The sequence below is a fragment of the Arachis hypogaea genome, chromosome 4, assembly GCF_003086295.3.
Source record: "Arachis hypogaea cultivar Tifrunner chromosome 4, arahy.Tifrunner.gnm2.J5K5, whole genome shotgun sequence".
In the NCBI taxonomy this organism is placed as follows: domain Eukaryota; kingdom Viridiplantae; phylum Streptophyta; class Magnoliopsida; order Fabales; family Fabaceae; genus Arachis; species Arachis hypogaea.
This window is the reverse complement of record NC_092039.1, coordinates 120,275,398-120,301,694: the sequence shown is the minus strand read 5'-3', so window position 1 is coordinate 120,301,694 and position 26,297 is coordinate 120,275,398. Positions and strand designations below refer to the sequence as shown.

The 26,297-nt window shown below is 32.6% G+C and overlaps 4 protein-coding genes across 4 annotated transcripts; 2 read left to right on the top strand and 2 right to left on the bottom strand.

Moving 5' to 3' along the window:
* Window positions 1-3,102: 3,102 nt before the first annotated feature.
* Window positions 3,103-3,498, bottom strand: LOC140184249 (secreted RxLR effector protein 78-like). The gene has a single exon (XM_072234565.1). The coding sequence runs from the start codon at window positions 3,496-3,498 to the stop codon at window positions 3,103-3,105; it is 396 nt and encodes a 131-aa protein (XP_072090666.1).
* A 5,887-nt stretch (window positions 3,499-9,385) lies between these two features.
* On the top strand, window positions 9,386-12,488 carry LOC112797625 (UDP-glycosyltransferase 74G1). The gene is made up of 2 exons (XM_025840659.2): window positions 9,386-10,147; window positions 11,568-12,488. Exons 1-2 carry the CDS (start codon window positions 9,485-9,487, stop codon window positions 12,285-12,287), a joined length of 1,383 nt encoding a protein of 460 aa, XP_025696444.1. The 5' UTR covers window positions 9,386-9,484; the 3' UTR covers window positions 12,288-12,488.
* Window positions 12,489-17,198: 4,710 nt separating this feature from the next.
* Window positions 17,199-20,605, top strand: LOC112797624 (acyl-coenzyme A thioesterase 2, chloroplastic). The gene is made up of 5 exons (XM_025840658.2): window positions 17,199-17,672; window positions 18,430-18,607; window positions 19,141-19,607; window positions 19,742-19,870; window positions 19,997-20,605. The coding sequence occupies exons 1-5, from the start codon at window positions 17,256-17,258 to the stop codon at window positions 20,156-20,158; spliced, it is 1,353 nt and encodes a 450-aa protein (XP_025696443.1). The 5' UTR covers window positions 17,199-17,255; the 3' UTR covers window positions 20,159-20,605.
* Window positions 20,585-25,637, bottom strand: LOC112797623 (uncharacterized). Its single transcript, XM_025840657.3, has 4 exons — window positions 22,931-25,637; window positions 22,580-22,779; window positions 21,803-22,047; window positions 20,585-21,627 (listed from the first exon to the last, which is right to left on the bottom strand). Exons 1-4 carry the CDS (start codon window positions 25,327-25,329, stop codon window positions 20,806-20,808), a joined length of 3,666 nt encoding a protein of 1,221 aa, XP_025696442.1. The 5' UTR covers window positions 25,330-25,637; the 3' UTR covers window positions 20,585-20,805.
* Window positions 25,638-26,297: the final 660 nt, after the last annotated feature.

Below are 26,297 nucleotides of genomic sequence, written 5' to 3'. Positions count from 1 at the left end.
ACAGTAAAATATAAAATAATATTAAATTACATAAATAAAAAATACCTAATTTTTTATATTTAAACTTATAAAGGTAGAAGGGGTGTTGCTTATTAAATAGAGGAGCTACAAAATGTGAATACACTCAATTCAATCCAAATCCAACATGTTTGAATGTTTAAAACTAAAAACTATTGTATGATAAAAGCAATAGATGAAGATTGAACTTTGGTATTTTAAGTCATAGTAAAGTATTTGAGCCAACTGAACTATTTTTTATTTTTTGAAGAATTATTCCTAATTTTTTTTAACAAAAGTTTGGGGGGAGGCATGACCCCCTTGTCTCAACTAAGCTCCGCTCCTGTATGTTTGTGTGATGAGGGTGATTTTTGTTAAATTTTGAATAACTTAGTTGGACTTTATGGTAAAAAATAGTTGGATGTGTAGTTGAACTATAAAAAAAATATTATAAAAATTTTGTTATAATAAAAAATTACTATAAATATAAATGAAGCGATAACTTATTCATATATTTTATGATGAATATCCTTAACTATTTGCACAAATATTTTTGTATTTTTTTTATCCAAATTGTTGAGTTTAAAAAAATAAAAACAATAATTTAATAATGATCAACATTATAATTATGGGTTAAAAGCCAAAAAATATAGTTCATATATATGTTTATTATGAAGAAAATAAAATGTTCAAAAACATGCTCAAAGTTTCCTTGACAGTACTAATTCTCTTCTCAAACCCATAACTAATATAATGCGACCAACTTTTTAACTAAATATTTTCTTCTCTCTTCTATCCATAACCAACCTGACTAACCCTAAATTAAAGAATAAAGAGAAATTTCACAAGTAAAAAGGAACATTCAGAATGGGTTCAAATTTTGAGAAAAAGTAAATTATGGAGTCTTGACATTGAAATGGAAAGAGAGAGATAAATCAAGATTTCAAGCGAAAAGGTAAAATCAATTAGTATGAACAATTTGCAAAAGCACCCACTTGGATATTAAGTCACATACTAATTATGGTAGAAAAATAATTATGTGACTGTATTCTAGGATGACTCTAACTAAATCTTTTCAGGATGTCATAGTTTTTTTTTTTTAACAAGGAAGGGGTTGAAGAACTCAAAAAAAAAACTAACTAAAGCCCTTTATAAAAGGGATGTCAAACATATCTCTAACAATAAAAAAAGCAGTATCTTAGAGAATAACGTCAAAAAAGTGAAGGCCAAAGGAAAGATCATGGCCTTTTTTAGTTAGGTTATCAGCATCGAAATTTGCTTCTTTAAAGGAGTGTGACCAAGTAATGTTCTACACTCGACTAGTTAGTATAGCAATGTCATCAAGGAGAAGAGTACAGGAGTGAGAAGAGCTATATTCCTTCTTGATAAAATTGATGGCTGAAACAGAATCATATTCGGCCTCTAAAGGAGCGATATTATTAACAATTGCAATCTGAAGACCATGAATAATGCCTCAGAACTCAACGTACATAATCGAACAGCTTCCAAGGTTGCAAGTAAATCTTTTTATAAAATGACTCAAGTGATTCCTGAGAATACCACCACAAGCTGCGGTGTTCGATTAAGGAAAAAAAGATCCATCCACATTCAATTTAGTAACATTCTCTAATGGTGGTTTTCAAGTAATGAAAATCTCTTCAAAGTTTCTTGGCTTATCTTGAAGCAAAGTATCTCTCGTTACTTTGTTAATCTCTTCAAAGCGAGCTTTAATTTATTCTCGTCTAGGTCAAATAGGGGTGTTGTCTCTTTCAAAGATGAATCTATTTTGGAAGTACCAAATGAAAAAGATCGAGACGCCAAAGAGGCAAGACCACACACCCTTTGAAGTCAGATTCTAAAGAAGCCAATCATGCAGATTAAGATGGAAGAAATTATTTAGTCCCAAAAAAACCAGATACCTCTAGCAAAGGGACAATCACGAAGAATATAGAGAGTAGTTTTGTCATAAGCAGAACATCTCGGATAGGTTGCATCAAGATTCATGTGTTTTCTTTTCCTTTCAAAATTTGTGAGGATAGCGTTATGTGATATAAGCTAAAGAAAGGTCTGAATGCGTCCAGGACCCTTGCATTGCCATATCAACTTGTGAACTCTGCTGCTACTGCCTTCTTCACCATTTATCTTTTGGTAACCTATTTTGAGCTCGAAAGAATCATGAAATGAGGGATTTCAAGCAATGTGATAATCCTTTTTCCACGGGAAAGGAGGGGATATAGCCGAAATTCTTTGGATCAGCTTTTTCGGCAGCCAAGTAGTGAGTTTGTTGTGATCCCAGCTTCCTGAAATAGTTAAAAAATCATTTAGATTTTTTTCAAATTAATTGACATACTCACCTGGTTAGTATACATCAAAAGAGAACCCATGTTATGCATTTAATTGTCTTTCTAAAATTTAGTTTTGGAACCATTCCCTATGCGCCATATATGGTTTTGCTGAACATTAACCCAAGACTTGCGGACATTCTTCCAAAGGTTAGACTCATTCTTTTTTCTTTCAACAACTGGAATAGTGTAAGTCCCATAACCATATTTAGCCCTAAGAGTTTTTTTCCAAAGAGAATCCCTCCTATCAATGGGACTCCATCCGACTTTTGTCATAAAGGCATAATTTATTTTATCGATATGGCGAATGCCAAGTCCTCCTAGTTTTTTAGAGGACAAACTTTGTTCCAGTTGAGAAGGTGAATTTTTCTTGAATAGTCTGTGTCTCCCCAAAGAAAAATCATGTATTTATGATCAATCAAATTACAAGTAGATAACGGAAGTAAAATTAATTGCATGGTATAATAAAGTATAGAGGAAAGAACATATTTCACCAAAGTATATTGCCCCGCAAAGGAAAGGGAAGCTGCTTTCCAAGAGTTCAGTCTGGAATTTATCATATTAATGATGTTACCATAAGTATGTCTCGAGACTTTAGAGTGGAGTAGGAAACACCCAAATACTTCCCTAGGTCATCCGTTCTTGAAAAATGTAAGGTGTTGCTAATTTTGGTTCTGACATTGTGACCTACATTCTTCGAGAAGAAAATTCGAGTCTTATCTTGACTGACTTTCTGATCGGAGCTAACACAAAAAGCATCCAATCATTTGTTAATAATATCAGCTTGCTTCAAGTTAGCTTTTGCGGAAAGAATAAGGTCATCAGCGAAGCATAAATGAGAGATATCAGGGGGCACTCCTTTTAAGATGGATACGTTTCCAAAAACCATGGTGGGCCGCAGCATTGATGAGTGAGATAGACACTCAATGCATGAAATAAAGATGTACGGAGAGATAGAATCTCCTTGGCGGACGCCTTTAGAAGGGGAGAATTTATCAAGCACTTTTCCATTCCAAAGTACTCTCATTTCAACAGAGGTGATGCAGCAGTGGATCAAATAAATGATGTGAGGAGGAATCCCCATGTCTAAGAGAGTGTCGTGAATGAAACTCCACTTGAGTCTGTCATAGGCTTTTTCCAGATCGATCTTAATGGCCATCCAACCTTTAGGTCTCTTTCTATTCCTCATAGAGTGAATAATCTCCCGAGATATGATAATTTGTCCGTGCTATGTCTTCCAAGAACAAAGTTACATTGAGTAGGAAGAATGAGCATTTCCATGACTTTTCAAAACTGATTAGCAATGATTTTGATAACCACTTTGTAGAATACATTGCATAAACTGATGGGGTGCATCTGCTTTAGATTAGTGACCTGTTCAATTTTGGGAATAAGAGTTATCAAGGTTTCATTAAGTTCCTCAATCTTCTCAAGATTATCAAAAATTTTGAGCACTAACAAACAGAAATCAATCACTACTCGATCCCATTGACTTTTATAGAAAATTGCTTGTAATTCATATCTGCTTAGGGCTTAGAAGCTCCCCATACGAAATACTGCATCCTTGATTTCAAACTCCGAAATATTCTTACCAATAAAATTGAAATTCTCTGCACTAAGGGATGGAAAAATATTATTGAGAACATAAGGAACATCGGGGAGAAAATCATTATATAATTCAACAAAAAAAAATAAAAATCATATTCTCAAAGATATTACTATCACGTATAAGATTACCATTAGAATCAAGGAGAGATATCACCTTATTTTTTCTTCTTTTAATCATAGTTAAACCATGATAGGATTCTGATAAGACTACCACGATTTAATTACATGATATACTACTAAATTTTTTATACAAGTTATAATACCAAATTTTAGTAGGATTTGATAATTGTGCATTTTTTTGCTACTAAATCACTATCATATGTAGAATATTGTATGAAAATCTTAACTCTATCTACCATGTAACAATTTATATAATAGAAAAATGACAAATTTTATAATATAAAAAAGAATAAACTACTATTTTTATTTATGAAAGTTGAAGATGCTAACATATCTACTCATAGAAGATGAAAATTACTATTTGTACCCATATAAGATTGACTTTTGCAAGAAAAATTATCCAAATTCTAAAAAATTAAATAAAATTTCCGAATTACTCTCTAATCTCACCACTACACTAGTGCTTACCCTCCATTCACCACCGCTGCCTTCTTTTTCATAGTCACCATCTCCACCACTAATACCTTAGTTTTTTTTTAAAATTCAATAATATTAAATTCTTCAAATTCAACAACATCCATACAAGATTTATATTTTTTTTGAGAAAAAATGAAAATATTCATCAAATTTAGGGACAAAGAGACGAACGAGATACAGAGAGAAGTAGAGGCCGTAAGGTCCATACTTCACCATTACTATCACCGGAGAAAGTTATCTCCTTGAGAGACGTTGTTTGCTACATTCGATGACCCTTCTTGTTCTCTTTCAAAACAAAGGCAGAGTCATGGCAGAGAACATGGAGAAGGTGGTTGCAGCAGCAGCAGCGATGTAAGGAGGGGAACAGCTCGACAGCGGCTTCCTTTAGTTACGACAAAAAAACATTGTGGGAGTCATTGCCATCTCCTCGCGATCTTTAGCTCGCAGAGTCATGGTAGAGCATGGAAAAAGTCGTTGCAACAGCAGCGACGTAGGGTGGAGAGCAGCTCGGCGGTATCCTCCTTCAGTCGTGATGGAAACCACTGTGGGAGCACCTCTCTCTCTCTCTCTCTCTCTCTCTCTCTCTCTCTCTCTCTCTCTCTCTCTCTCTCTCTCTCTCTCTCTCTCTCTCTCTCTCTCTCTCTCTCTCTCTGGTTTCAACAATTCTGCCTCAATTCCTCGTCAACTCGCGATGGCAACAGTGGTGATAATGGCTTTTTGCACCTTCGCCTCTTCCTTCCCTCTCCTCTTTCAATTTTTTTCCTTCCTCCGAGTGAATGATTGGAAAATAAATTGGGGTAAAAGGTTTTAGCTTTGAGTGGGTTGTGACACAGGGAGAGACTTATAGATAACGAATTGAAGAGGATGAGACTCACCAAGGATAGTTTAAAAATTTTATTTAATTATTTAGGATTTGGATAATTTTGTTTGCAAAAACTAATCTTTCATCAGTACAAATGGTAATTTTCATCTTCTATAGATAGATATGTTAGCGTTTTTAAGTTTTATAAATAGAAATAGTAGTTTACTTTATAAAAAAATAAGTTGAAAATTCAATATTTTTTACTAGCAAATATTTTTTCGTTTGACTATTAGGCATATAAAAAGGATGAAAAATGTGATAAACACCGTCACAAACTTTAAAAAATATAATTTTTTTTAAAAAATTGATAATAAGTCATTTAAAAATTTTAAAAAATAATAGATGATTAACATTTTTTTGGTCTTATATTTAAACCAATATTAATTAATTTTTTTTCAACTAAAGATATTGGTATATATCATTATCTATTACCAAAATATTTTATTTTAATATAATTTTGTATGGATGTGCTAATATCTCATGTGTTCGTCTGGTATTTAAAGCTAGCTGTCTCGAAAGGCATTTCAATGAATGGTTGGAACCATTCAGACAGGGGTAACATCAAAAATAATGATGAGAGCCCCAAAATTCATATTTAGAAGAGTTTGTGTTTAGTAGAATTTGTTGTCGCCTTGTTGGCCAATTCTTGTCATTTATCTTTTGTTTTAAGTTTTAAATTTTTTAAAATGATTTATTTTTATATTTTTTAAATTAAATATTAATTTTTAATATGTTTTGATGAGTTAGACACTATTTTTTAAATACCATAGCAATTATTTTTATTGTTCTTGATCAATATCTATAATCATAAGTTTAATTTTTTTTAGTCACCAAAAAAGTCTAATTTTTTTAGTTTAATAATTTAATAATATTTTTAAATTATATTTTTAAATATTATTAACTAATTATTAAAAAAATAAATTTTATTGATTATTTAATATTTGTCATTTATATTTCTAGCAATTAGGAGGTGAGAATATGCATAAGACGGGATTCGAATTTTCAACACTTATTTAAACAGATTAGTAAACTAAAATTACTAAACCAACCCGACTTGATTACTTGCATTGATATTTATTTAAACATTCTTGCAATGTCTCTTTTTTTTTTTGGGGATCATGATAAACATAAGCATTTAGCAAACTGAAAGGCCCATTATGACACACAAATGGGCTACTTGTAGAGGTACTTGTGTCAACCACCTCCGATTCAGGAAAAATAAAGCTGTTGTCTTGTTCATGACCCAAAAAAGAGTCGTTGTCTTCACAGAAAATAAAAAACGCAAGATTTTGGTATACTTTACTTCGTGGTTTTTTTCTTTTATAAAATAAAAAAAATTATTCTTTCTCTCAACCAGATTTTTGGATTTTAATTTTTCAAATACGATTTTTTTTTTGCATTTAAGCAAGTTTTCCGAATTCCGACGAACTCTATAAAAATGTTTCGCCTAACTCCTTGGCGAACTTTATAAATTTTATAGAGTTCGCCTAACTCCGGCGAACTCTCTTTTAAGATTTTTAAAATCCGCATTTTAATCCATTATCATCATCTCCAAATAATATATAAATTTACAAACAGTATATAGGGATACACAAAAATTTACGGACAACGAACATGACTTCTTCAAGAATTTTTTTAATTATAAATTAAAAAAAACCATATTTAAAAATAACAACCTTTGTTATCGTATCTAAAAATGTATAGGTACATCGGAATGAGTCATATCTTTGTCTATCTTTGTCTCTGAAAACTATAATAATTGTTAACTTTCCAATCTTATATATTTGAAGTGGATTATTTTTGGGAAATAGTTATTTTTTAATTTATAATTAAAAAAATCTTTGTTAAATATGACTCATTCCGGTGTACCTATACATTTTTAGATAGGATAACAATGATTGTTATTTTTAAATATGGCTTTTTTTAATTTATAATTAAAAAATTCTTGAAGAAGTCATGTTTGTGTATTTCTATATACTATTAGTAGATCTGTATATTATTTGGAGATGATGATAATTTGATTAAAACGTGGATTTCAAAAATTTTAAAAAGAGAGTACTCATTTTTATAGAGTTCGCCGGGACGTCCGACTAACTTGCTTAAATGCAAAAAAAAATCGTATTTAGAGAATTAAAGTTTAAAAATCTTGATCGCAAAATAATAATTTTTTTATTTTATAAATGAAAAAAAAAACCTATACTTCGTATATGTCTTATAAATTATAACAAATACATGTGAGTTCAAGATATTAGGTTTTTTTTCAATAATAAAATAAAAAAATTATCTTAAATTTTGGAATATATATATATTTTTTAGAATTTTAGCTAAGTTTGTCGCAGGCAAACTTTATTATTTTTGTAAATTCGTAGTATTCTACCACAAATTTTACTAGTTATCTCTATAAATATTAGATTAGGTAAAAAAAATTAAAAAATTGACAATAATAATTATTATTATAATATCTAAGAATATATAGGAGTATATAAAAATATATAGCAATAAACTGTATTTAACAATAATATAATAAAAAAAAGGCTTCTCAACATCTTAATTTTTTAATTTTTTAATTTTTTTATCTAAATTAAAGCAAATTAATTTTTTTTAAAAATTAAAAATTTTGATTATAATATATATTTTTTCAAATTAAAAATATGAAAACAGTTGAAGAATATATATTTTTTTCAAATTAAAATCACAGAAGTAGATGGGTGAGGAGCATAGAAATTTGAAAAAGTTCACCAACGCATGCGGCAAACTTATACAAAAAGAAAAGTTGGATTTTAAAATATAAAGTTGGATTAATTTTAAAAAAAAAATATTTTTAAAAAAATTTATAATAGAAAAAATTCCCAAGATATTAGTATATTATACTCTAGAGAATATCCTTCTCATATTTTAGAGCATATCAAAGCTATTTCAATTAAAGTATGTACAATTATACGCGATAGAATCCCCAATTCAGTGTATTCTACTTAACAAATTTTTTTCATCTTCATTCCTACTCGCTGCCACTCATGTTTCTACTATTGTTTTGTTTGTAATTAAACCAAAATGTCTCACGCACTTGTCGTGTCAATTCATTATTATTATAACAAAATTTTAAGAGATTAGAATGGTTTTGTCGTACTTAATTTTGCTCAATCAATATTTATATATATTTTTTAATTGAAGTATATTGTTTAATAAGTTTTTTTTTTTACATACAATAAGTCAACAAAAAATCGAAAAAAAAAACTTACTATAAATATCACATATATGTTAATGACACTTTTATAGATATATTAGGTGATATTTTAAAAATTATTTATTTATTTTCAAAAAAAATATATATATAGATAAATTATACGGTACAAATTTAAGTTTATAGAGATACTCATAACGTAATTTTTTTCACAACACATGTACTATTTTATGTTATGCCGGAGAAGCAGCTCGACAAGTTACGGTGGTCTATAAAATTGGCGGTTTGGATAGACACAAGGAAAGAAAACTTATTCATGTTGGACCCTTCTCTATGTATAAGTTGGTTTTTGACTCTTTAGATTAGTTTTTGTTTTTTTTACAGGGTACCGCAAAAAAAAATTTGTTGAGAAGTTTATTTGAAATTGAGTTACTTTTAGGTGTAATTGTGAGGTTCAAATATTTTTTAGATGGTATCTGATTTTTGTTGGTGTCAAAATATCATCGTCCAAATTTTTCGTGAAAAAATAAAATTTGATACCTGTAAAAAATTTTGATACTTAAAATTTTTTTTACAACACGGGTATTTTGTCTTTATGTTAAGAAAATAGCTTGGTAAGTTAAGGTGGCTTAGAAAATTTGCAGTTTTTACAATACAGAAATATGATATTTTTAATATAATTTTTTAAAAAAATATATTTTTTAAAAACATAATTATTAACTTTAAAAGGAATGCTCACGTATGCAATGATTCTCCTTAAGAATTTAATAAATTAATTAAACAACTTATATTTTCTTACTTTACACATGCACATACTCACTTTGATACTTCAATATTTCCCAAATCCCAATTTGCCATCAAACCCCCACCTACCCTGAAGAAGCTCTTCAAAGAAAAATGGGTGAGAAAACTATAGCCAGAAAACCACCCCATTGTTTGGTCTTATCATATCCATTTCAAGGTCACATAAACCCCATGCTTCAATTCTCCAAGCTCTTGGTACATGAAGGAGTCAAAGTAACCTTAGCCACCACACGTTTCTTCATCAAGAACTTGCACAATAATAACAACTTGCCTCCTTCTATATCACTTGAATCAATCTCTGATGGGTGTGACAATGGTGGTATTCAAGAAGCTGGTGGAAGCTACAATGCCTATATACAACGTTTTTGGCAAGTTGGTCCACAAAGTCTCGTTGATCTTCTAGAGAAGCTTGCTAAATTAGGAAACCCTGTAGATTGTATAATCTATAATTCATTTCTGTCATGGGCACTAGATGTTGCCAAAAGATTTAGCATAGTTGGTGCTTCTTACTTCACTCATAATATGGCTGTGAATAGCATATTCTATCATGTTCAATTGGGAAAGATTAAGGTTCCTGTAATTGAGGATGAGGTTTCACTTCCTTCTATGCCTAAACTTCAACTTGGGGACTTGCCTTCTTTCTTCTTGACATATGAAGAAGATGGACCTGTGCTTGAGATGCTAAAGGGTCAATTCTCCAACTTGGACAAAGCTGATTGGGTTTTCTGCAATGCAATCTATGAGCTTGATAAGGAGGTAAGAGCTAAGAAGTTGTGTGTATATATCTCATATATTCCATCCATCTGAATATTTATACAAGAATTTAGTTTTGTATACTAAAATGTTTGACTAATTCCTTGTAGTGGTCCTAAGATTCAAGATTTTCATTAATTTGATCCCTTAGATCTACTTACATTATAATGGTCCGATCCTTCGTATTGAGCTTCGGACACCATAATAATTCATGAATCCTTTTTTGATACTAACTCAGCAAACATAGTGATGATTAAGGGTGTTTATAGGTTGGATTTGATCTGCATATTCACTGTTTATCCAAATCCGATCTGAAAATTGCGGATATGATCCGATCCGCACACTAATACGATCGGATTGCGGATTTTGTGTAGGTATCCGCGTATCCATAAAAATAAAAAAATAAACAAGTAAATATTTTTTTATGTTTTATTTTAACTAATAATTATCATATATGTTATATTATTTTAATTTATTATTTAAAAAAATATGTTTAATATTATTTTAAGAGTAAACATATTTAAAAAAATAGAAAAAATTAATTTTATTGATATTCTTTAATAAAAATAAACTCTTAAAAATATTTTTGTGTTTTGCAGATATATCCGATCCGATTGGGATCTAAACTTAAAAAACTATAGATATTAAATCCGATCCAATGATTTTAATGCAAATTGGATCGAAATGTTGGCCATATCCAATTCGATTCGATTCCTAATGATGATGTAACACTCTCTTACCATGCAGGACTGGTGTGAAATGCCGGTGTTTTTGTTTAGTGTCTAAAGAAGGCCAAAACGACATGTAGAAACCGTTTTAGATGCCACAAAAGTCAAAGTGACGTTGTTTCGGGCTTTCGGCCTTCATTTGGCGTCAAACAGAAACATGGTCGTGGTAAGAGAGTGCCACATTATCACTGTGTTTGCTGATTCAGTGCTGGAAAAAAGTCTAGCTAGGGATGACTATAACATCCGAAGCTCAATTTAAAGGACTACTGCAGTGCAATTGGACCTTGAGAAACCAAATTGATGAATACCGTGAATTTAAAGAACCCACCATGAACATTTAGTCTAAAATGTTTTTATATAGGCATCATCTATCTAGGATCTTGTTTTACCGTTTCAGCATAGCATATAGTGAAAAATTTAGAAAAGTAAAATTAGTACTTGATTAATAAAATGGTGTTTAATTTGATATTTCATTATTGAAGATAAGAAATTGATTAACTGTGTTGTTAATGATAACAGAGATATAGAGAGAGTAAGAGAGAGAGAACTAGTGCATTTTATAAATTATACTATAAAATGAAGTTATTCTTTATTATTAGCAAGATAATTAATTAATTAAAGTAAAAAAGATAGATATTTTCTTATTTGCTAGTTTTTTCTATAAATTTTCAATTTTGGCATGTGTTTGGTTTTAGGTTGTTGATTGGACAACAAAGATTTGGCCAAAGTATAGAACCATAGGACCAAATATCCCATCTAAGTTCTTGGATAAGAGAGTCAAAGAAGATGAAGAATATGATGTTGCACAATTCAAAAGTGAAGATTATTGTATAGAATGGCTAGCAGATAAACCAAAAGGGTCAGTTATTTATGTGTCATTTGGGAGCATGGTTCCTTTTGATGAGGAACAATTGAGAGAAATAGCTTATGGTTTGAGAAATAGTGATAGGTACTTCTTGTGGGTGGTTAGAGCTTCTGAAGAGACTAAATTACCAAAAGACTTTGTAAAGAAATCAGAAAAGGGTTTGATAGTAACATGGTGCTCCCAATTGCAAGTTCTAGCACATGAGGCTATAGCATGTTTTGTGACACATTGTGGTTGGAATTCTGTATTGGAAGCTTTGAGCTTAGGAGTTCCAACCATCGCAATTCCAAAATGGGCAGATCAAAGTACAAATGCAAAGTATATTGAAGATGTTTGGAAAGTGGGAATTAGAGTTCCAATTGATGAGAAGCGGATTGTGAGAAGAGAAGATTTGAACAATTGTATAAAGGAAATGATGGAAAGTGAGAAAGGGGAAGAGATAAAGAGAAATGCCATTGAGTGGAGAACTTTGATGACAAAAGCTGCTAGTGAGGGTGGAAGCTCCCATAAAAATGTTATTGAATTTGTAAATAGCTTATTTTCTCTGTAAGTCTCATATGCCTTTGTTTGTTCCTTTCTTTGTTTTTTATTAGACAAAAAAAAAAAAAAAAACTTCGATTACATCAGATTTGACTTAATTCGCTTTCGCCAGGCCATCTTGTATGTTGTAAGAAAACTACTTGCATGTTTTTCTATGTTTTTGGATCAAATAAGGTTGTTGTTTTGGTATAAATTTGTTATTTTTCGTGGACTTTTTCCATTCTTGACATATAAAACTACACAAAAAAATAGATTTAAGATAGATTAGTTTTTCTTTCCATGTAGTCCTTTTAGGCCCTTCCCTGAGGCCTTCCCCCTTTCCTGTCACCCTTCAATTCATCTTGTTCTCCCTTTCTTTTAACCCAACATAACCATTAGACTAAGGTTTTGCATATTATGTACAAAACCGGATTCAAACCTCAATCTTACTTAAGCAGCGAGTAAGCTGAGCATTGGACTAATCTAAATTGGTTACTAATAGAGGTTTGATATGTGTGTTAAAAGGCAGCAATTTCATATTGGGTTGTTGGCTTTTTTTTTTTCCCCTTGGGATATTGTGTGAAAGTGTGAATAGAACTTCTTTTGGAATTTTTCGAAATCTTACAAGTTTTAGGGTCTTTGTCATGGGTTAGTTCGATATTAAAGTTCTATGTACATGAACCATATAGTAGCAATGTAATGTTGAACGGAAAATAGACAAACACTGCTATATATACAGTAGGAACAGGGCCTTGAGAGTGACTATAAATTCAAAGATTAGCAATGTGATATGCAGGGTTTTTTTTTTAAATGTTATATAATTAATTATTTTATTGCTTAACGTTGCAGGTTTAGCTTACAATTTGAGTTGAAATAATATATTTTTGTATTCTTAATTTTCAGTTTCTAATCAATAAATTTTTTTTATTAAAAAAAAAAAAACACATCTCATCTCACGTGTATCCTGGTCCGGAAAAAAAAGAAAGAAAAACCTCACGTGTATAGAACAGCCTAGGCCTACCATAGTAGGGTTGCATATGACCCGGCGTGGTCCGAAGACCCGACCCGGTCTCGAACACTTTTGAGATTAATTTGGTGTGATTTTATTGGGTTTAGTGTCGGGTAAGGGCCTCAAAAATAGACTCGGTCATTATTTTGGGTCAGACCCGGGCCATAGCTCGGGTCACTCGAAGTCGGCCTGGTAGTCTGGTCATCATACACAATTAATATTTTGTGTTATTAGTGATGGATCATGACTATTTTTATGTGGAATTTAAGTATTGTAAACTTTAATATTTTGTGATATTAGTCATTATAAGATTGTAAGTTAATATTTTATATTTAGAATGCATAAGATTTTAGACTAATGCATAATATTGTGTTATTTGTATTGATTTAAATATTTGGTATTATTAGACAATATTAGTATTGATTGTGGTTATGTTTTAGTATTGATTGTGGTTATGCTTTAATTTTGAAGAAGAGTTAGTTCTTATTATATTTTTCTAAGTGAATTTTACTATATTAAATAATGGTTGGAGTCTTAGAAATTTAGATATTTTTACATGCTACCTTATAAAAATGTATCATCGTAATGTAATATTAAGGGTCCGACATCCAATATAATTATAGCTCGATTCAAATCTAATAAATAAATTCAGTATATATTTCGAATCAAATCTGATTCACATCAAATTCGACTTTAGCAAACCATGTGCACCCTATACCATAGTACCATGTAATAACAAGTTAACAAGTAGTATGACAAAACTAACAACTAAACAAGCCTTCAATGAAACTAATTAAAAACTCAGTTCAATATTGTCCCGTAATCCCATCGAGTGGTTAGTTAGACCTGTGTTCCTACCTCTTGCTTCTATCTTTGGGACAATTTTAATTTAATCCAAAAATTAGTTTAGGAAGTCACAGATGTTTTTTATTTATAAACTAGTATTTTTATCCATAATAATATTATGCAAATATAAATCTTTTAAAATTATGTCGATTTTATCCTGATATTATAAATTATGCTACAAAAGATTTATAAAAAAGTCGTAGAAAACAAAAATTTTTGTCGTCTAAGAAGACTAAGTCTCGGTAGATAAAAAAATAAATAATAAGATTTTTAGTTATTATTTTTATGTGAAGAATTTAATTTTTTACTAATAATTAATTTTAACATTCGTTATCTAAAATTTGAAAGAATTTAACATGTATACTTTTATATTTGATTATGTGTTAAGTCTCTTTCACAAATAAAAATAATTAATTTTTATGCTTGCTATTTAAAAATAATATTTTTTCTCTCTATATATAAAAATATAATTAGATATTAATATAAAGATATTTATATTGTTAGTTATAAAATTAATTCAAAATTAATTTTTTTATACAATTAAATCTTGATTCTAACTTTTAATCACAATATTAGTATTTTCTCCAAATTATATGTAATAAATATTTGAAGGAAGAAAAATGAAAATATAGATTAGAAAGATAAGCGGTAAAAAAAATTAAAACTAAATAAAAACTATAATAATAATAATAATAATTTTTATTTGAATTATATTATTTTGTTAATTTTATTTTTTTAGAATAGAAAGGTAGAAAAAAATAGAGAATGAGAGAAAAAAGAGAAAAAGATAAAGAAGAAGAATGAAGGAGAAAATTTGTTAATTTTAGAAGAAAAAATTTTATTTTAATTGTAATGAAAAATATCTGGTGACATATTTTAATTTGTCTAATTACTAATATAAAATATAAAATATAAAATATACATTATATATAGAAGGAGAAGAATAAAGAGAAATAGAAAAAGAGAGAGTAGTAGATAAGAGAATGCAGGAAGAAAATTATAAATTTTGGAAGAAAATATTTCTTTTCATTTTTAATAAGAGAATGTCATGTAACATATTTTTGTTATTAAATTAATTAATAATATATAATATATATTATAGTTATATTTCAATTTCAATATTTTAATTGTGTTTCAGCTCGGTCCAATAAGGGTCAGGATCTACTTACGGACCATCGATCCAACGAGTATTTGATTGCATGTAAAGATGACCCCGCGTATCACCTCATACCCGACTGAGAAGACCTGGATAGTTGACAAAACCTTCAATGCAGACAGGTTCAAGAGAAAAGGCCCACCCGAGTACAGAGTATAAATAGGAAGGGACTACCCCTCCTCAGAGGTACATCACTCTTGCCTTAATTAGCTGCCGCATTGTACGAACACTTACTTTAGCATCGGAGTGTCCTTACAGGTGGCCCCTACCCGCCGATCTGCCGATAATCAGGATAACACTTCCTCTCGTGGAGCTTGCACCTAAGTCTAGATTCCCCTCCTTTCAACCCGTTGCTCACAACCCATCTTCCATCCGATTCACCTTTCCAACGAGCAACCGAACAAATTATAATTATAATATAATTAGAGAATGTTATGCCACACATTTGATCGTCAAATTTATAATTAGTTATTGATAATGATATATAAAAGGGATATAGTAGGTAAAAGAACGAGAGATAGACAAAGGAAGAGGAAAAAGGAAAAAACTCTTTAATTTTGGAGTGAAAAATTTAATTTTAATTGCAATAAAAGAGTGATATATGACACATTTTAGTTGTAAAATTAGTAATATATAATAGATTTTTTAAGTCATATTTTTTAAGGCATATATAATTGAGCTTAATTTTAATATTATAATAGTTTAAAATATTTTATATAATCATACAATTATATCTAATTTTTTAGATAACCATTCACGTAATTAATGTAAAAAGAAATTCTTTTTATTGATGTATCGTTATATGATTAGATACAAATATAAAATTACTTTATACTGATAGTGTATTAAAATTAAATTTTATAAAATTTATAAGTTTCTTTTATTTTGATATATAGTATAAAATGATTTTATATGATCATCTAATTTTATTCATTTATTTAAATAAATATTAAAAATAATTATTTTTACTAATACGACATTATTATATATTTAGATACACATATAAAATTATTTTTATATTGACGTGTATAAAACTAAATTTGGTTTACAATAATATGTTTACTGTTAAATAACAATGAAGTACGTAATATTTCGATACAATTCATAAACATTTAATTAGAAAAATAATTAAACATATAAAAGATGAAATGTTTAATGATACAATTTTTTAAAAGTTTTTAATTTATTAAAAAAATTAATAATTAAATTAGTTCTTAAAAGATGTGTTATTTTTTAAATTAATTTTTAAAAAATTTTATCTTCAAAGATTATAAATTAATTACATTTATTCTTTTGTCATTTCATTAATAATTATTATCAATAATTTATTATGTAAAATGTTACTAACATTATATATGACACCTAATATATTTAATTTAATATTAAACAGATATATTTATAAAAATTTATTAGTTTAGTCTTAAAATTATATTGAGATTAAGATTGATGTAGTTGAAAAAATAGACTAAAATAATAGATTTTAATAAATATATATATATATATATATATGATATGTTAAGTATTGTTATTACTGTTAATTAATATTTTATATCATTAATTATTGACAATAAATAATTAAATATAATTAATTTATAATTTAAAAAATTATTTTAATTAATAAATCATTTATGAACAAATTTTAAAAAAAATTCATCTTTCATAAACTAATTAACTATTAATCTTTATTTAAAATTTTAATATCAAAATTTTAATTAACTTTAATATTGAATTATATTATAATAAAAAATCACATACAATTATTTTTATATAAAATTAATAATTAAAAATTATTAAATAATAATTTAATCAAATTATTTAACAATTATTAACCTCAATATTGTATTCACACCGCAATGAAACCGTTACTGCCAACACCGTTGGCTGATTAGGTAAACCAACATAAAGAATAAGTGAAAAGTCAAAGTCAAAGTAAAAGGAGTATATATAGATTTGTGAACGAAAAAAAGAAGAAGAAACTCGAGAACACAATGGACTTGAACAATTCTCCTTCTTCCAATAACACCAACACCTACATCACAATCCCCGTTAATGGAACAATCCCTGTTTTCACCACCGCCCCTTTTGACAACAACACCACTCCTCCCTCCACCGCCGCCGACCGCAAACCCATCGCATTATGGCCCGGTATGTACCATTCTCCGGTCACCACCGCACTCTGGGAAGCAAGGACCAAGATCTTCGAGAGGCTTCTCGACCCACCTAGGGACGCGCCACCGCAGGGCGCGTTGCTCACTAAGAAACCGTCGCAGAGCAGGACCAGCATCATCTACAATTTCTCCTCCGATTTCGTCCTCAGAGAGCAGTATAGGGACCCTTGGAATGAGGTCAGGATTGGAAAGTTGTTAGAGGATCTTGATGCCTTAGCTGGAACCATTTCTGTCAAGGTGTGAATTCTGAATTATGATCACATTTCAATAAGAAAGTTTTGATTTTTGAAGGTTTTTTAGGGATTTGTTATGTGGGTGTTGCTTCAATTGGAACATACTTTTTACTAGGAATTTCAAGTATTAGAGAGAATTCAGAACCAGAAATTCGGGTAAATTGGAGAAGCAATGTAATTTTGGGTTGTAATGTGGTTGTAAGGTGAAGTTTAGAGGGTATGTGGTGAGGGGCTGAAAATCAAACTAAGTTCTACTTTGATGATAACCATTTTCGCTACCTAGAAAGATTGAAACTTTGCCACAATTTAATTTTCAGAATGCATTGACATAATCTCATAAGTTTTGCTTATTCCATGAATAAGTACATCATACCACTTCATTTTGTCTAGTGACTACCATGATTTCTTAGAACTTTTTATTACGATTACTCAGCAATTCTTTTAGTGTTTTCGGAATGATAATCTGGGTTGTCCTTGTAATAAGATTATTTGATCAATTGAGGATGGATACGATGATGTTCTTGGACTTGGAATTTTGGTTGTACTTTGATTATTTTCATTTTTGTGGTTAGTGATTTGTTGTGTAGTAGGTCAAATGTAGTTTGATTCTTAAATTCAATAAATTTAACAATGGGAAAAGTACTGAATATTTTTCGGTTTTCTTGCAATGAGCTTGGTGTGGTACACTAGCACTCTTCTGTTATTTTAATTAAATTGTATTCACTGTCAATTTTAATGAGTTCTATTTGTTTGTGGAATAGCACTGTTCTGATGAAGCTAGCACAACAAGGCCACTTATAGTTGTCACTGCATCTGTTGACAAGATTGTGTTAAAGAGGCCAATTAGTGTTGACAATGATCTTAAAATAGTTGGTTCTGTTATATGGGTTGGGAGGTCCTCAATAGAGATTCAACTAGAGGTTACTCAATGCAAAGAAGGTACATCTTTAATTGTAGGGATCACAGATTAATCCTTGACAATTTGAGTAACTGAGGTGTCCAAATTAAACTTAGCTTCTCAATCTCCTGTTGCTTCTCATGACAGCCTTCATGATTTGCATAAACCTTAAAAAACAAATGTGATTCTCTTGCAAACAACAATAATTTCTGGTGGTGTCCTACAAATCTTTATAGTGGAGAGTAATCACATTTTCATTTTTTTTTATTTTCACTTTTTCCCTTTATTCTCATTGTTTTCTTTTTCATATTAAGGGTGTGTTTGTTTTGCCTTTTTCCACAAAATAACTTTGTTACTAAATAAACCAGTTTTCACATATAGGATAAAATTTAAAAAGAAATCAGTTTCCAACCTTTTTGTAGAAGCTGAAAATTGTAATTTCTCAAAAGAAAAAATAGTTTTCAGCTTTTTCAATTATATAGAAGGTTTTGGTTGGTAAAATAACTTATTTTAGAAGTTGAAACAAACACGCCCTAAATCACAGTCAACTTATGCACTATCAAAATATGTGTAGATGGCAGTGCCTCAGACTCAGTAGCACTGACAGCCAACTTCATATTTGTTGCTCGAGACTCAATAACCGGGAAGGCTGCTCCGGTTAATCGTCTCTCGCCTGAAACAGAACACGAAAAACTTCTTTATGAGCAAGCTGAAGCAAGAAATAATCTGAAGAAGAGGAAAAGAGGAGGGGAGAAAAGGGACTTTGAGAATGGGGAAGCAAATAGACTTCAGGCCTTGCTGGCTGAGGGAAGAATTTTCTGTGACATGCCAGCCTTAGCTGATCGAGACAGCATTCTTCTGAGGGATACCAGCCTTGAGAATGCTCTAATATGCCAGCCACAGCAAAGGAACATCCATGGTCGAATATTCGGAGGTTTCTTGATGCATCGTGCATTTGAGTTGGCTTTCTCAACAGCGTATGCCTTTGCTGGATTAGTTCCTTGCTTTCTTGAAGTTGACCATGTTGATTTCCTCAGACCAGTGAGTATCCCCCCCCCCCCCCCCCCTTTCTCTCTCCGGGGAAAAGAAAAGGAAAAACTATAAAAAAAAATATATGCTTGATATAATAAATTGGTCTATATCATGTGTCTTAAAGAAAAGAAAATGTTGCACAGGTTGACGTAGGGGATTTCTTGCGTCTCAAGTCGTGTGTTCTCTACACCGAAGTTCATGATCCGGATCAGCCGCTTATCAATGTCGAAGTTGTAGCTCATGTCACAAGACCAGAGCTGCGATCTAGTGAGGTTAGTTTCATCACTATCCTGCACATAGTACAATCAATAATCATTGCTCAGATGCTCTTTCGTTCTTGCCACTTCCAAGTTATCAGATTGTTAAAACCTTCTGTGTTCGTCATTGTGTAAATGCAGGTATCAAACACTTTCCATTTCACTTTCACAGTACGCCCTGAAGCAAAGGCAAAGAAAAACGGATTTAAACTTAGAAATGTGGTGCCAGCAACAGAGGAAGAAGCTCGCCGAATATTAGAGCGCATAGATGCTGACAACTTGAATGAGTACTTCAGAACATAAGAAGAGAAACAGCAAGTAGCTGGTAGAGGGCAATGCATGCATATACTAAGAAATATATTCCCCTAAATGTAACCTGCTGAAGTTCAATTATTAGCTCTTATATATAATAATCATGCCCTTCAATCTTTGAGGGTGGTACTTTGCCTTGAGGTTCCAGCATCATTGGGCTTGGTAGAGAACAATTGGTGCTTAGATGAAGTTGAATCTGAAGGTATCTAACTTACACATTATCCATTTCCCAGGTTTGGTGTCTTCACATGCATCATGCATGGTAGCTGTAATATGAAAGCTTGTGAAGCAGCGTTTGAACTTATGAGTTGTGCTAGCAGCAAATAGTAAATTAAGTAAATATTACTATATGTATTTTAGTGTGTTGTAATTCAGATGAACTTTCCGGCAGTGTATAGTTATTAAAAGATAAAATCCTACGGTAATTTCAGTTGCAAAGTGTTATAACTTACCTAAAAGCTATGTACATGCTTACAACAACCTTATCAGTTATCATACATATCCTATCCATATAGGGGATGTTCACCCCAATAAAGGAAAACCCTCAAATCTTGTACAGTGATCTTTTTACAATTTTAACTAGAAAAAAATTGCAACATTTTGGGCAAGAGCATACAAAGCCCAAGAACTCACATTAACTAAGATGATGGAGTATCATCATCTGAAGAGTCACTATTCTGTCTCCTTCCATGCAATCCAGGAAGGGGTTGTGAAAGCATTGGGCTAACTGGTTGTGGAAGCATTGGGTTAACTGGTACAGGGAATCTATGTGCTGAACTAACCATGGTTCTCTCATTTATCATACCAACTTCTCTGCATACACGGTCAAGAACTGCAAGAAAGTCTCTTACAACCATGAAGATTCTGAATGGATGAGCTTCTTCCTTTGCCAAGTCACCATGAAAATACTCTGTGATTTCCTTCACAAGGGTCATAGCAACACTTTCTTGGGCTTGAATCTTCAGAATTTCTTCCTCAGCCATTCTAATGAACTTGTTCATTGATTCTGTAAACTTCTCATTTGACCCAGCTTTTTCGTTCAATTGTACAACCTCTGCAATGTTTGCAATCCCTTTGGAGAGCTTGGCGGCATCATTGCTGAGAACCTCAGAATCCATGGTAGCAGCCTTCTTGACACTTGCTAGCTCTGAACTCAGACTAGATACTACTTGCAGGCCAAGCCTCCGGAACGCAACATCTTCAGCCAAGGAAGAGTTTGGGGGTTGGTTAGCACTGGAGAGACGAGCACCTTCAGTTCTTATGATCTCTTGGACGACAAAGTGCAGTAGCGTCGTTTTTCCATCTGCACCTTTGACATCGGCCAGCTTGAGAAGTGTGTCAAGTTTAAAGGCCTGCGCATCACCACGGTCTGTCCCCACATTCATGCGGTTCCCAGTTTTAAGCACAGCCTCGAGAAGCTTCAAGAACATTCTACTAGTTCGCAGCTCTTCACAGGCAGCCTACAGAAGCAGCACAATAAAAAAACTTCCTATGAGTTTCAATCAAATATTTAATTTCAAATTCACGAACAGAATTTCAAAAACAAAATCTCATTGAACATCTATAATTTACCTTGACACCATCAAAAATATCGCTAAAAGTAGAGATGAATAAAATGAGAAAATAACACAATACCTCTAGAGCTTGAAAGGATTTCCTAAGATACTCGACTTCAGAGTCAAAATTGACTATGTAAAGCATTGCTTCCACCCTTTTAAATGCAAAAGGTACATCAAGCAATGCCTTCAAGAATTTCTCAGCTGGACCAAGCTTGGTTGGTGAGTCATCATTGTATTCCTTCAATTTACGCTCTTCTTCCTTACTCGGAGCCATTTTTAACAAGCTTTCAAGTAGTTCTGCTCCAAGTGTATCAGCACTACCTGTAGAAAGGTAAATTGACTTAATTGTAAGGCACAAAGATACGATTCAACTATTAAGTTTAAAAGAAGTGTCAAGCTCTAACTTTTTCATCCGATTTCAGTTTAACTAAATACATGCTAACATCTTCCTCAAATTGGGAAGTTGGAATAAAACTTTAAGACTCACTTGAAGGAAAATGTTCATATAACATAAGTTGACATGGAAATTGGATATAACTAGAGTTAAGATCTTCTGTTTTCCCTAAATCAAATTGATATCTTAGACAATACTGTACAAATCTCTGACTTCAGTAAGTATAGGAAAGAAGGAATATGTCCAAAGAAATTATGGTAAAACATAGCAGAAGGTCAACTGAACAAAGTTGTATACTAGCATCAAGTTGTATAATACTTAATAATGATGAATATTTATCATTTCACATATTTACTTATAACCATACATCGGAGGAATAACTTTCCTAGCTCTCATAAATCGTGTGTAAGTTCATTCCATTGCAAAAGAAAAGTACATCAACAGGAATGATAAAAATACCTTCTAAAAGTGCTTCACACACTTCTTCTATAGTGACATTAAGTGCTCTCAGCAAGATTGCAATGTTTTGGGACTTTTTAGGATCAAGTACTTTCTCCTCCTGGCTTGAATGGGGAAGAACTGTGCATGAAGTAGAATCCATTGGTTTCGAGTTTGGCATGTTTGCTACAAACAATGTTTCAATCATTTCCTCATTCAATCTGCAACAAACCCAATTCAGTTGACATAATTCAATAAGCTAATTGCACCTAATCGATATGAATTGTTCACAACCAAGTGCCATTCATAAGCCACAAAAAAATGCAGAGATATCAACAAGTTTTATAAACATGACAGAACCAAAGATCTCACTTGAAAGAGCTTGACTTCAACTGATCCCACACCATTTCACGATCAGAGCTTGACCTTACTTTGTCCCAGTGCAAGGGTTTCAACTTTGGCTTCGCAGCCTCTTCAGCTTCAGCCGAACCCTGAGAACTTGGGGTCAGATCAATAGGGGAAACCAATGTTGTGTTCTGCAACACAAAAGGCCTGGAAGGAGGTCTCAACTCTGGTGGCCTCGATACAGATTGACCAACAGGTGTTGTGGGAGATGGCACCTCCCACTGCTTCCGCTGCCACTGCTGCAGTGTAGCTGCAGGTGGAGGAGGAGGTGGCGGAGGAGGCGGAGCAAGTGGTGTTGTGATACCGGGTATCGCCCATTGTTTCCTTGGAGGAGGCACAGGTGGTGGATGAGTAACCGGAACAGCTACAATTTGATCCAAAACACTACCAATGGATCCTGATCGACCAAATGGATTTTTTGTTGTTACTGACAATGCAGGTATCTCCCAATGCTTCCTCTGTGAAGCACTATTAGCAACTGATGCTGATTCAGTTGAATTGAAACTGCTACTGAAATTAAACCCTCTTTCTGTCTCTGGTGATGAAAGCAGAGATGGTGACAATGGCACTGAAGACAAACCGGGTTGCCTAAACTGGTCTGAGACACTGGACATTCTCGGAGACTGATCAAAACCGTTATGACTCCTTGCCTTCTCCGGAGAAGAAGGCAGAGAGAAAGCCGAAGACAATGGTGATGATGCCATAAACTTTGCACTTCCATTGGAAGAAACATTAGATAGCCTTGGAGGTGATGTCAATGGTAATGCAGATGCAATTGCAGTTGCAGTTTCAACTTCATTTGTCTCCGAGATCCTCTCTTGTGATGATGATGATTTAGATTTTCTGCTTGCATTGGAAGAACTAGAAATCCTAGACGAGGCCAATGATGCAACTTCACTAGTCTTCAAAACCCTATCTAACGATGCTGATCGTGACAAAGATTTTCTACTTCCATTGGAACCATTAGAAACCCTTGCTGATGCTGATGATGAGGAAGAGTTTCTACTTCCATTGGAGACATTAGAATTCCTTGGTGATGCAGCTTCGTATGTTTCCGAGACCCTCTTTTGTGGTGATGAAGAAGATGAGTCCAAATTTGCAATTAGGGTTTTCTCCTCCAGAGCTCTATTAGGTGGCAATGAAAGTGGCGAAAGTAAAGGAGATTCAGTAACAGCATTACCATGAGTATCTTCTTCTTCTTCTTCAACAAAACCTCTCTCTGGTGTTGCACATGCTGAAGAACAAAGCGAAGAAGAATAAGAAGAACATGAAGAATTAATGTGTTGGTTGTGCATTGGTGATAATGTAGGTGACAAAACCGATGTCACGATTTGTTTCTGTTGCTGTGGTGGCGGCGACGACGACGGCGAAAGATGTGCCGGCGAGGAGATGCTGATTGAGTGACACCGCTCCGGCGACCCAGAATTCGAGGAAGAAACCGAACACGAGCTCAATTCGTCGAAACTATCCCCGGCGATTGCAGACAACGCTCGCCGGGAACCCGACCCGGTTCCACCGGAGCTCTCTTGCCCTCCTAACGACGAACCTCTCGGCGAGTAAAACACCTCCGATTCCTCTTCCTCCTCATTCTCCGCCTCTTCTTGCGCTGTCGTCACCACCGGCGGCGCCGAAATCTGCCTTACTAGCGGCGGAAGTGGCCGGAGCTCCGGCGACTCCAATTTCCGACTCACGGAGCCTCTATTATCTCTGACATCTCCGCCGCCGCTACCGCCTCCTTCGATCCGGCGCGAATTGACGACGGTGCCGAGGTAGAGAAACTCGGAGCCAGCAGCGGTAGGAGACTGCCGGTGCTTCGCGGCGGTTTCCCGCCGGCGACCATCGTCGGGACTGACATCCTTGTTCTCTCCGGGGCCACGGTTCCGGCGACGGCGTCGAAGATAGAAAAATGCAGAGACGGCGGCGGCGACGACCGCGCATGCGACGGCGGAGAGAGCAACGGGGAGAAGCTTGGAATTGGAGTGAGTAGGAGTTGGAGAATGTGGAAGAATGAGTGAGGAAATGTTAGCTGGGAAGGAAGCAAAGCCTGTGAATGATTGTGGTGGTGGTGGTGGTTGTGAAGGGTAGTTTGGGAAAAACGGTGAATCATTTGGTGTAGTTGTGGTTGTGGTGGTGGTGGTGGTGGTGGTAGTGGTGGAGGCGGTGGCTGTTGCTGTGGAGGAAGGGTGCTTTGGGTTTTGCTTTTGGGTTGCAGTGGTGTTAGAAGAAGGTGGTGGCTTTGGTGGCTCAGTGGGTGGGTGTGCTTCCAATGGTACAAAGGGTTCATGCAAGATTCTTCTGCTTCTGTTGTTAGAACTAGCATTGCAGAAGAAGAAGAAGAACAACATCAAGAACAAAAGGTTCTGCATTTTGTGTTGTTTTAAGGTTCTAACACTTGTTTTTGTATTTGAGTGAGTGTGGGAGTGAGAGGAAGAAGAGGGAAGAGGATAGTAAATGAGTGAATGTGAAAAGGTTGAAAATGTTGTTAATGATGGGAGGTGTTGAAGGAAAAAAAGGAGAGTGAATATAGATGAGGGTTGGGTGTTTGTATCCAGCTAAGATTCTGCTGCTCCTTTTGTGGTTTTACTATTCGCAGCTGGAGGGCCCCCTTCCTCTTCTAAACACACACTCACTCCTTATTGGTGAAGCTATGCTTCATCCTTCATAGCTAGAAATTAAGAAAAATGCTGGAGGGCCCCTTATTTATGTATTTTATTTCTAAAGCACTCTTTAGAGGAGTATTAGGAGATCAATAAGTTTTGTATTTTGTAGTTATTAATTGGTTATCAATAATAATTTTTAATAGTGTGAGATTATATTAATAATAAAAAATTATTCACTTTTTTTATAATTAAATATTGGACACAAAATATAAAAATTACTGACACCTTAGACTTTTTTTCCTTGCTAAATGTATAAATCATATTTTATAATCTATATAAAATTAGATAATTATGTATTAATCGATGAAAAAAGAAAGATAATACAAACTATAAATATGTAATAACATCTCTCTTTAAATAGAGATGACAAAATAGACTCACCTGCCAAAAAAGGTAGGTTTAAAATTTAAAATTTACTAAATAAAAATTCACGAATTTTGACAAGCGGATAGACGGATTAATTTATGGGATTAAAAGTTATTTTATTTTTTATTAAATAAAGAATAACTAGTATTATAAAAATTAATAATTATATAATTTTTAAATATATTTTTTATTCTTTTTTATTTATTAATTTTATTTATTTTATTTTATATTTTTATATATATACTCAAATTATATGATTTATTTTTAAAATAAAGATAATTTTATTAATAGATATTATTTTAAATCAT